This window comes from Varroa jacobsoni, unplaced genomic scaffold, assembly GCF_002532875.2.
Source record: "Varroa jacobsoni isolate VJ856 unplaced genomic scaffold, vjacob_1.0 scaffold_1193, whole genome shotgun sequence".
NCBI classification, from domain to species: domain Eukaryota; kingdom Metazoa; phylum Arthropoda; class Arachnida; order Mesostigmata; family Varroidae; genus Varroa; species Varroa jacobsoni.
The window spans coordinates 189,882-202,172 of NW_019214095.1; the positions used below are offsets into that span (position 1 = coordinate 189,882).

Below are 12,291 nucleotides of genomic sequence, written 5' to 3' on the forward strand. Positions count from 1 at the left end.
ATCTCCATACCGTGGATGATAAGTGTGGTTGTTTGAGGCTAACGTTGAATACGTTTGGTTGGTCCTGCTCTCAAAGCACCGGATGGCATAGTACCTGTCTTGAATAGAGGCTACTCGACGCCGCTGGCACTGTCGGACACTTTCGTCGCCCGACGCGAAGTACAGCACACGTGTTTCTTCAATATGTATTACATTTTCTTTCGTTCATCTTTCGAAACTTGTAGTACATTCATTTGATAACATGCATGAAAGAAAAATAGTGGATATCACTTGTACGTTCCTACAGAATTTAAGCTCATAAGTCAAGTAGCAGTGGTTCGCTGGCGAACCTTCCCAAATCCGTGTGACCTTTTCTTATCGGCCTGCAGGTATTTACACGGTCTGACCAACTGACCGCAGCGGGAACATCATAACGGATGGGCCACTGGCAACGTATTTGTGCCGCAGTACAGATACCTGGCGTGCGTTTCAATCGCCGCCATCGACAAAAACGCTACATATTCTATTGCCAGCGTTCCGTAGCAGCTTTGTGTCTTGTTCGGCACCTCTGGTTTCCGCTTTCGATCCACTGGTCACGACGATGTATTCGATGGTTTTTTACTGAACGCCAGCTTGTTTTTCTATGGTAATTGTTCGTTCGTCTAAATAGCAACTGGCTGGGCTAAAAAGCTATCTGGCGTCCTGGTTTCGTGAATTAGCCGGTCGTAGGCAATACAGGGTTGGTTCGGCGATGGAACTCCGTTAATCAAATGCTACCTATCAGCAGTGTTTGAGTGGAAAACGCCCAGGATAAAGGGAACTGGGTCAGATTTTTCCTATCTCTTTATCTTTCTATCTCGTTCGTTTTTTAAAACGGTGCCCCTTTTTCGTGAAGAAATTGCTTGGCCATGCTTGTTCCCCCTCTAAAAAGAAGTACCCAATGTTCAACACAAGAAAAGCAATCGTAATTTTAATAGTCTGCTTAGTGCATAGGTTTGCTTAAGCCGTTTGCTGGTCAACTAAGGCAAGAATACAGGGGCTTTCACCGTCACCCATAGGACTGAGCAAGCCGAGGCTAGAAGGCACACTTCTTGTATAGGAAGAATAAGCGGGAGTTAATATAGTCACACTCCTGTGTGTTTCCTTCTTCCATTTAGCCGCACAGCAGAACGTAGTAAGAGCAGTAGTAGTAGTTGTGTGGTCCGTACGACGGTTAGTCACCTGAGAGAATAGAAGAGGGAATCTGGCCACAGATGTAGCAGTTCGCAGTTTTTCCGTAGGCTTATTAGCTCAAATGCAGCTCAGTATATGCACTACTACGCTAGCGTTTCCGCCAAAAATGGTCACGGGTATGATCAGCTAGAACAAGCCTACACAAAATAAAGGTCACACATCACCGTCCCTTCGGATTCTGTGACCGGTATTGGGTAACAGTAGGGTTTAGTGCAATGTCTGTTTTTTATATCTCGTTTGAGTATATACCATGGTATTGAAGCTCTTGTCAGAAGCTGCTACGATAAGGGACCTAATCTATTACGATAGACAATGTCCCCTGTAGGCAAATGGACTCTCCATTTATATAGCATTTCCAACAGCTGGCGTTATTGGTACTTTGGTCACATCTTTAAAGTATACTTCATCAACGTATGGCATTCCCGCAGCTCTACCCTAGCTACCGATGAAATGAGGTATGTTGTCTGAGCTATTTGCAAGCCCGAATCCTCGAAAAAAACGTCGGGTTTTAGTTATAACAGACAGAGAAAAGCAGATGGGCTGAGGAAGGTGCAGTAATAGGTACACCATGGTCAAGATAGAATTCACTGATGCTGGCGTAAGCTGTCTCCCTTTAACCGTTGTGTGGCAAAAGGATGATTTCTTAATACACAATCTATAGCGCAACCAAACACCTTGACAAGTACAAACAACTTGAGAAATGGGCAAGGTACCCCGAATGTTGAAAGAACTAAAGAGCAGCTGTAGTGGCTAAAGCTACTAGGAATAGCAAAAAGAGGCTCAATGAGTCGATATTGACCAAAAGCCACTTCCATGCCTCGTCATTGGTAGTTGTAGCGTTTGCCCTACTGTTATGAAGCTGTGGTTGTCGAAGATTATTAAAAAGAAGTTGTCAGTGAGCCCTGCGTTGAGCCTGTGGAGCAAACATTGTTTCGTTGTGCCATCGCGCCACCACCAGAACAATGCCACGCCACCAAAATAATGGCGGTTTTTATAGTCATCAGTTTTGTCGTTACTCCGCTGTAGCTGTCGAAACCGGCTGGTCCACCTACATTGCAACCTGCTAGTGCTACTACTGCTATTGCTGTCGTGTAATCGACAATATCGACAAGTGCGTTGCAATGGTCTCTGTATGTCCTACTTTACTCTAACCTACAATGGCATACCTCGATATGCCCCTCGATCGTCTTGCGCTGGGTTGAGCTACCGGTCAGAGCTTCCGCCAACGCCTAAATTGCCGATTTCGAGTAACAAACTGATCGTTGAAGACCAATTCCCCAGTAGACACCGACGTAGCCCTTATATCTCCCGTGTTCGGGCTCCCGCGATCCCCTTGAAGATCACACGAGGCCATTCAATGGCAATCCGTCGTGTTCGTCCGTCGCGTTTGTCGTTGTCAATGTCTATCATCGTGTACAATATGTTCCTACATGTCTTGTTTCTTGACGTTGCTCACCGATCGTGCCGGTGGTATTATTGTCGCTCATCGACCAGCACTAGCCGCTTCTAGGCCATCGGCGGTTTCCTTATTACATTGGCGCAAAGCTATAAGCAAGCAATGATTGCGGCCAGACTGCGCACGGATGACAAAGCAGCAGTCGTTCCCGTGGCCGTTTCGGCCAAGCGTCGATGTCGGTCCCAGTGCGATACTACCCGCTCTAGAGCCATTGAGTACTGTCTTTGGTTGACGATTCGATTGCAGCAACACTGGACACGAGAAGCGGGCTAGTCAGAGGAAAAGGGGCGGAGGTTGTACCCCCTGGGGTTGGAGAGGGCCCGGGATCGGCGGAGGCCGGGAAACAGTAAGTCAAACCCATTTCCAGATTTCCGGGTGGTACAGTAGCGGAGTGGCGCCATTGACACGGCGGCGGCGGCAGGTGGCTTTAGCAACGACGATGGTTTTGATTTCCTGCGGCTACTATTGGCAGTGAGTCGTGTCTACCCGTCGCGGTTCCAGTCAAAACGATGTGCCAGAGCCACATATGTAATCAACTATCTGTGCCGTGACCGATTTCGCTGCAGAGTACCAACCGTAGTTCGACAAAATCCCGACCAGGCCAGCAGAGATGGGCACCATCCTACGAGAGCTGCAATAGCATGCGCCGGTACAATAGTGCTCTACTAAACAGATAATAAAGCAACGCTTTAAATAGAACACACATCCAGAACGCACGTTTAATCAAGCATGTAACTTATGCCCACACGCAGCCATAAGAATGGGAACAGCAAATGCAATACTTTTGCGGCAACTCTACAATGTTTGCGCAGAACGGATCTAGCACCAAGTAGCCTTGCTGACCGCCCACAAGCCAATACTTTCTGATAGCAACGACTTTGAACTGCTTCTCACCATTCATCTCATTTGCCATTACACTAGCCAGTACAACTGCATCGGAAAAATTAGGACATGTGGGTCTTTAGTTAGATGCTCTCTATTTAGGGAAAGACAGGCTTTAACAAGCGGCAGCGGTGCCATAGAAAACAGCTGTCGAAGAAGGGCTTCTCAAGCCGTTCCATGGGGCGAGTTTTGAAACACAAATAGGTAAGTGTGATCCTCGCACTAATCGCTTTTTTAACTTGCCCTGCTATCGAACAAAAGTTATCTCAATAGTAACTGTTTGAGGAGACACAAATATAATAATTATGATAATAATATTACTTGTTATTATTATATAAAGCGGTATCACGCCGGTGCTTTCTTTTATACGGTTTTCTTTTATACGAAAACTTATATCAAAGGACTACGTTCGGTATTGGAACGCAACCTGTTGATACATTCCTTGAATGGAGGATATGTACCTGTAAAAAACTCTCGAAGCCTACGACGCTGACGATATGGGATTTATTATACAGGCATCTCAAGAACTAGAGCATTAACACTAAAGGGTGTTTTTATCGACGAGAAAGGTATTATCGAGCGGGTCTACACTTTAACGTGAATTTAAACAGGCACCACAGGTTGTTACAAGGCTTGTATGTATATATATATATATGTATATATATATATATATAAAAAACGTACAGGCTTATGTATGCTCGGGGTTAGAGATCGAAAACTGAGCTGCAAAGATTTTCCTGGACCATTGCTATACATCACAGGCATTGACCGTGAAACAAAGCGTTCGCCAAACTCCCTAAATGGCGCCACATCAAACACTTTAATTTGATATAATAGTAATTTAATAACATTTTTAACGTATAACATTCGAGGACGAGAGTGCTAGGATTCTTCCTGACGCATCACTTACGGAACGCAGCGCCGTTTACAGGATCCTAGTTGGATTCGTTGAAGTAGCTCTTCATCTTAAAATCCCAGCAACTATTGTCATGCCGTTGTTACTAGTAAGTGTTAGATCTGCACCGGTGAGGTGTTTTACCTACATGTTGACAATTTTCGCGTTAAAAACGGTTTTTCCCTGTAGTGTATGTTGGGTTAAAAAAAAACTGGGCCGTCGGTAGGGTTTGGTAACGAAACGTTTGCCGGTATCTAAATAGGATCTCCTCTGCTTGGTTCCCTTTAACAACCCTTAAGAACACGCAATGAGTTAGTGGCAAAGAGCTTAATAATTAGTTGTACTAATGTTAATCCATGATTTGTTTCTATTCAACGGCTTCATGAAGCGCGAGCTTATCTCGAAGCTCACCTTGCACTCATACCAGCCCTTGTCAGCTTCACGCACGTTGGTTAAATTTAGCGATGATTTCCCCGAGAGCGAAACGCGGTCTTTATAGTCGTCCGACGCATGGGGCGGATATCCGTCGTACCTGTTCAGCAACACACATGAGCCATTAATAATGTGTAATTTACCAATATTACATTAACCATTGAACACTAACGAGAGATGGAGTCATTTCTAACAATATTCGAAAACTTTTATTCGAAAGTATTATACTCTGTCACTCTGAAATAGTACAGTCAGTTGAGTCTGAGAAACTTAACTTCATTAAAGTGTCAGTTACTTATACGGAGCTATCGCGTAAGTGGTTAAGCCACGGTCGATGAAATCAAGCAGAAAAGAGTAAATGCAGTTGCTATGAGTACCTTTTGTCTCGGTATGTACGTGCAATACCACCGTAATAAGTTTATCTGCAATACCTAATCGAATGTTAATCAAGATTTCTTCAAGACGCTTACAATGTTTACTACTGCTTTGGTTATCGTTTAGAGTCCTTTGGATACTGGCATGCTGTATTGGTCAACTTTTACGTATCTGCCATAGTAGATCATTAGAGGCGCTGTAGAATTAAAAACAGTAAGTGACTGGTTTCTATATATCGCCTCGATTCATTCGGTTAATACGTGGAGAAAATTTAAAACGCACTGACAAGCGTTGGAAAGTCTTCAGTATAGAGGCATCGGCCTTCGGCGGGACTACGGTAAATACATAAAACACGAACGGCTTTAGCTGCCGGCGAAAAATAATGCAAACTCTCGTTGTTCCGTTGTGTTTTCTCGCTGTTGCTCTTTGCTCGTCTGCTTTTTGCACTTGATCTCATAGACGCAGACGCAAGTTGACTATGGCCCGACACGACATTGTCTTTCACTTACTATCTGTTTCTACCGGCATCGACGAGTACAAGGCAGCCCAGAATGTAGTATACATTAGGGAGCCGGATAGTAGCGATAGGCTCGGGGATCACTTTCGTAGCGGGTAATGTACTAACGCAAACGAAATCAGTTGGAAGAGACAATCCTGCACCCACTGCATTGAACAACACTAAACACGAATAGCTGTGAGAGGACGACATATTGTACAGAACAGAAAAGGGCCCACGGAATTGAAGAAAGGAGCAAGACATGCCCCTGCTAGATGTAAATGCCCTTTTACTCGTTTCGATGTTTGCCTCTCTGCCTTCGAAAAACTAAGGATAAGAACAGGAAAAACCGGCATCGTTTTATTTGCTCACACACATAAAAATGCGAAAGGCGCATACACAGACTTTACGCCGTACCAGCCTCGTATCACCAAGCCAAGCCAAACTGCCTGGGATAAGCACTGCGTACTGTGTGAATACATACATATATATACAGGGTGGGCAAGAAGTCCTGACAACTGGGTCTTCATTCCATATCTGCCAAAGTTGCAGAAGCTAGACGGATTAATATAATAAAGAACGAGTTTATCTGTGAAATATATTGGCATCTTGGTGTAAAGGTAAGCCAATAAAACCATTTTTATGGTAATAGAAGTCATTGTTATAGCTATTATAGTTAATCTAGTGTTATGCTATTTAACAGAATATTATAAGAATTATGGGGATAGTGTCAAGGTGCCTATATTACAAGCGTGTTCCACTGTTAAATCTGCTCTTTGTTGTAATAACTTGTGCTACCTTAACACATATAAAATGAAGGCTTCTAAACTATCAAGCGACTTTTGGCCCACCCTGTATATACATATACAATGGTAACCGTGCGGATTGAAAGTGCATACATATGTTGCATGTCTTACATAGCCCTCGGGAACAAGAAAAACCTGCTCCAGAGCCCCGTAGCATGGAATGGGATCTACATGGGGATGATCTCTAACAGAAAAAACGCTGGCACTAACTTCAGTTAATTTGCAGACGGCCTCATGCTGCTCCTCGTGGTTGAGCGACCTACGAAGTAAGCCAGCGTGATATTCAGCGAGACTCACCACTAAAACATGCTGTTATATATTGGCACTTCGGAAAGACATCGCAAACGAATTGCAAAAGATGAAACAGAAATGAAGGAAATTTAGAAGCCCCTATTGGCGTTCCCTTCCATGTGCCATAGTCCCAAAAAAGCCTAGACAATTCGTAAATATTAGGGGTAGAGACAAAACACCGTGGAGACGTCTCCAGAAATATGACTGGTCGACTACCTGGCGGCTTACATACGAAGCTGGCAAAGAAGTGATACAAGGCTCGTCTAACTGATGTTTACTAAATGCTATTTCGCTTGAGTCGTCAAGTTAATTATGACAGACGAAGGAGAGATGGAAGAGAAGCTCAGGAAGCCTGGTAATAATCAGTTCGTGGTTGTTCTAATGAAGACTGATAATTGGCATCTGGGACGACGAACAGACACCATTTATGCGAAAGCAACCCCACCAGATTAGTGAATCTGGTGGCGCTGCTTTCGCTGCGTGCTGTCTGTCAGAAAGTGGTCATCAAACATAGCAGAAAGACCAGGTACGCTAGGTATGTCAGCACTAAGCGGCAACAACAAATTCGCGCGGTGAATATAGGTAGTGTATTACAGACAGATGCATAATTTGTGCACTGGACAACCTGTATTTGTTTAGGTCTCGATAAAGTTTCGTAAAACGGAGGTGTCGCACAAGTGGTTAGGGCTAAACTTACGTTACATGAGTAAGTGTTAGATGTACAGCCGTAGCTTTAGACGCCTGAATTTTCCGATATAGTGAGAGCTATGAAATGAAGGTAGGCGAAGTAGAGTCCAGTTTATTCGATTCTAGAGATTAAAATTATGGCAATCGTAGCTCTGTAAATGTTGGTAACGATTCACTGATCAGAACCAGAGGCATTAGGACCACAGCAGAAAACACTGCAAAACATTTTGAGCTTTTAATAATTAGGGTTTCAGAGTACTAAGATAAGATGCAAGCTCAATTAGTGTGTATTTTCCGCGACATTAGAAGCATTAAAGCTGCACCACACAAGAGTCGATCTTTCGCGTAAGATCAATCGAAGCCCTATTTATTTTTACAGCCTATTTTAAAATATAGTTTTCCATTAATGACATGCTGCAGCTTTAGCACACTCATCGCTTTAGTTTGTTTTGAAATCACCTGAGGGTAGATGTCCATTTGTAATACACATATCAGACAGATATTGTGTATGCTTACTTCTATTACTATTCATTTGCGTTCAAGATCATGTTTATAACTTCATGACAGTCATATATGACCACGTTTTATGAGAGAGCTCAAGCTCTAATCGGTGCGTGCGTGCATCATCTACTTGATAGCCTTCGATTGTGGATACTTCACGAACGTTGTATGATCAAAAACAAGTCAAGCTTCTGGCACGAACAATTCACGAATTATCATTAAGGAAACGATAAGGTAAACACGGTTGTGGATGGAATCCGCATGAGGTGATTCTTGAACACCAACAACAGGAGTAATCTTTAAAACGTCTTAATTATTGATGTCTGTATTTCGGTTCGGCTGCTACATCTGTCGGTTCGCCTATCTCTATACAACCTAAAAGTTGATTATTTTTGAGTAAATCCGCTTTATTTACTACACCCTTTTCAAATCCCCATCCCCAAACGCCCTATTTGAGATGCTATATACATTTAATTTACGTGTTCAACGACAACTAAAAAGGCTCCTTTTACAATAGAATCAAACTTTATATAATAGTTATTATACATTGTGGATCGTATGTATAAACTCACTGGCATCGATGCGATTGTTATCGCTACTATAGCCGTCGTCTGTGACTGACATGACCGTTAGGGGAACGGCTGGCTGCCAGACGGCGCAGAGGGGATTGCCAGATCCACAAGACTGACTTGATCGGGGGATGTTGATACATATAAGACCGGAAACGCAACAATGACAAGAAGTAGACACCGTTGATTATGTTGAGACTCTCGTGCGTTACTACCGAACCGCTATTGCGGGGCGTAAAGCAAAGCTGTGAGCACGATTTCAGGCTGCTGAATGGACTAAGAGAATGGAGTTCAGGAGCAGGATAGTAAGATGGCACACCACGACCGGCTACAGAATGCACATAAAAATCATGTTGTCCTCCTCTATATCGCAGTGGATCTATGTATGGGACTTGAGACGCGCATTTTTCTTCACGCCCCGGACAAAGGTCCTTGTCTCGTGCTGCGTTTCGCGCTCGGCTTTTACCTCAGCTCTAGCCTCGGCCTGAATCCTGAGAGAATTCTGTCAGAATGCACGGACCGGCAATTCTGTCACGGCACCCGTAGCAGCAAAGATAGCTGTGGCGATGCTCCCGGCGGCGGTGATGACTCTGGCTGGGAAGGGCACAGAAATACACGCAATCGATTTCCAACTAGGCAACCTAAGAAAAGGGACACACAGCTCTAGCTTTTCTGCTCGCGTAGCAGGCCCAGTCTCCGTCCTGTTACTGACCCTTGCTTATGGTGCAGCAGCCAACAGTCAATGACGACATACAGTCGACGAGTCGTTGACAGGGTCGTTTTCCCTGGGGAAGAACGATCAAAGGGCATCTTGACACTGTCCCGTTTTCTCTTTCTGTTTATGAGAATTTATGAAAGAAAAGCGGTTTTGAACTACGATAACGCAGAAATTCGCGATGATACACTACAGCTAGTAACTTTAGGGAGAAGGAGAGATCGATGCCTTGACACCTACGGGCATAGAAACCCTGCGCCGACCAGTATTCAGAAGCAATTACAGAAATGTCCAGAATACGCACATCGAAAGTTAGTAGGTAAAGCAAATAGACGGTATAGTCAATCATATACACCTTGCTAATAGACAAGCAAACATTGGTACGTGTACACAAAAACTCAGTTTTAAGGTCGTCTTAAGGGCGAGTGATCTTTTAATACTGGTTTTATAAAATCTTCGACGACTACCGAACAATTGAGTTACCTCCGAATAGAAATATGGTGCGGACAAGTGCAGCATAGACATCACGGCGAACTAAATCTTCATGGAACCATTCCTGGTTCCACAAATGTTTAGTGGCGAGGGAGGAAGCTTGCAGTATCAGTATTCACTAAACGCTCAGTTCTTAATTGTATCTGCATAACTGCCTCATTCGGGAATAGCGTCGATGGAATTGAAGGAGTTACAAATATTTTGCCTATCAATTCAATGCTACCTGGCAAAGTCCACACAGGCCCGTGCCCCTCGGCTCCATACCTGTGGGACTTTTAATGCCATGTGGGGTTTTGTACAACATAGGTTCTTATATCGCTTTTCCCTTTTGCATTCCGTTGAATCCCACCATCCACATCGGAGCCTAATAGGCACGCGGAGAAGTTGCTGATATGGACCGTTTTATTCTGCACGCATGATCGAGCTACCTCTGCTGTGCTACTTCTTTCGCTGTGCTTCTTCGAGATGAATCCCGTTTGCTCCTTCAACGCACCCAGCTCGCCCTGTATCCTGAAAGATCCTTAGAGAGGCTAAAGGCTTGACGGGGCTGAAAGCTATGCACGCTTTGCTTCATTTCTGTTCACTCATAGTACTACTCCTCAGACTTCTGAATGCTGCTTACAGGGTTTTTTTTTTCCGGTGGTGTGGCAGCAACGAGCGGTCCAACTAACGTCAAAGCACCTACTCCCACTTTACCGACGCGTTTGCAGCATTGCTCTGTTAGCCAGTCGCATATCCATAACAAGAAGCTGGTAGAAAGGCGGCACGGGTTAACTCCTTGTAGCCAGCCAGGGTTATGCTAACAGCATAACTTGGTTTCCCAACAGATAAGCTGCGCCGCACCTCATTTCAATTTCCTCCGGGTGTGAAGAATGCTCCCGCCTACTATAATAATAATCATAACAATAATAAGCCATGGCAATGGTAGCAGCGGCAGAGCGGTAGAACTCCCGTAGAGTGTTTTTAATATCGTTTTACGCATCCGCACTCGCCTGTACTAGAACATAGCATATACATAATGCACATCTGCAAACACAATACACTTAGATGTCTACCCAAGCTCTTCTTTGTTTCGTCCACACGTGTCGTCGACTGCCCTTTGTCGATTTTGTCTGGCTTCTACTGCTATGTTCGTCTGGAAATTTTTCCGCTTTCGATAACTGACAATGCCAGCTCGTTCACTGGCCCCTGGAGAAATTGGCTAGGGGCACATGCATGAGCACATCCAATTTACGGAAATTGTCGAAATGGCTCAACTGTACCCTGCAGTGTTTGGGCCAACATTATAACTGTTACTATTTCCGACACAACGTGGCGGTGATCTTTGTGCCCTGTATTAGGACTTTAGTGGCCCGGGACGTATCGAGTCAAGATCTGATTTGGTACGGCGGCAGACGTTGCTGCTGCTACAGCCGCCGCTGCAAGGGAAGCTTGCGACTGTGTCGTAGTGCTTAAGTTTCCGAAAATTGTAATGCAAAAACGTTTGCGAATGCAGACAAATGGGGGAGTTTGTGGTCACGCCAACGAGAGAGCGGAAGGAGAAAGACAAAGAGATCGAACATCTATTCATCAAGTAGAAGAAAAAAGACTATCCATAAAAATACCAAAGATGACATGCCATACCACCAGCTATCCAGATAGCCATTGCAGTCCCGAAACATATTCTGGTGAACGGACCAACCAGGAGGACTCCAACGCCATACAGACTTTCTATCTTTATCGGTCTCCATTCCCCCTTTGTCTCTCATCACTATCTCAGTGAAGCGCCGTACGCCCTGCGCGGTTTAGGCCGCCTGCTCAGTCTCTATGTGCCTGTCAGAGTCTCCTGTCTCACTTTCGCCGTCAAAAGATAAAGTGCAAAAAGGCCCACTTTACTCCAGTGTACCAATTCGTGATCTAGAGGATTCGTGTTGAGTCCAGTGCTCATCAGATCACCCATTTTTGAGCTCCACCTCATCAAGAGCCGTGGACGATAGAAACTGTATCCAGTGTTGACAAGAACAGCAGTCAACCACCATGTGAACGCTGTGAAGCAGGCAGAAAATTACGAAAAGGCGGGCCCTAGCGCTTGGAAAATTCAGAGAAAGAACAAAGAGGCCTGTGATGAAGAAAACGGAAGAGAATTGCGAATATTCAAAGAGAATATGGAAAAATAAAGAAAAAATATGTCGCTAATTACACCATATACACCTCCTCTCTTGCTGCTAGCCATTTCGTCCCTAACTCCTCGTCCTTCGTCGTCATCATCTTGCACTTCACGCTTCCCCTGCTGCCCATTGCTTTCTCTCTACTTCACTGCCGACTCTGCTTCTTCTTAGATTCGTTGCTTTGGTTCAACTGTTCGGTCATCCTCGTACGCAGTCACGTCGTCGTCACTGCTTTATGCCAGCGTGGCCGTTGCCTGCCGAATGTTCCACAAAACTCTCCGTCACCATACTACCATATTTCTGCTCTCGAAAGCTTCCTGTTTCTGTTTTCTTCG

The 12,291-nt window shown here is 44.5% G+C and overlaps 1 protein-coding gene across 1 annotated transcript in view; it reads right to left on the minus strand.

Annotated features, from left to right (window-relative positions):
- Positions 1 to 12,291, minus strand: part of LOC111267488 (protein turtle) — a 107,768-nt gene that overhangs the window by 39,282 nt on the left and 56,195 nt on the right. Inside the window, exon 3 of the mRNA XM_022845766.2 lies at positions 4,857 to 4,977. Coding sequence (XP_022701501.1) covers positions 4,857 to 4,977 — 121 coding nt within the window. The remainder of the gene's footprint in view (positions 1 to 4,856; positions 4,978 to 12,291) is intronic.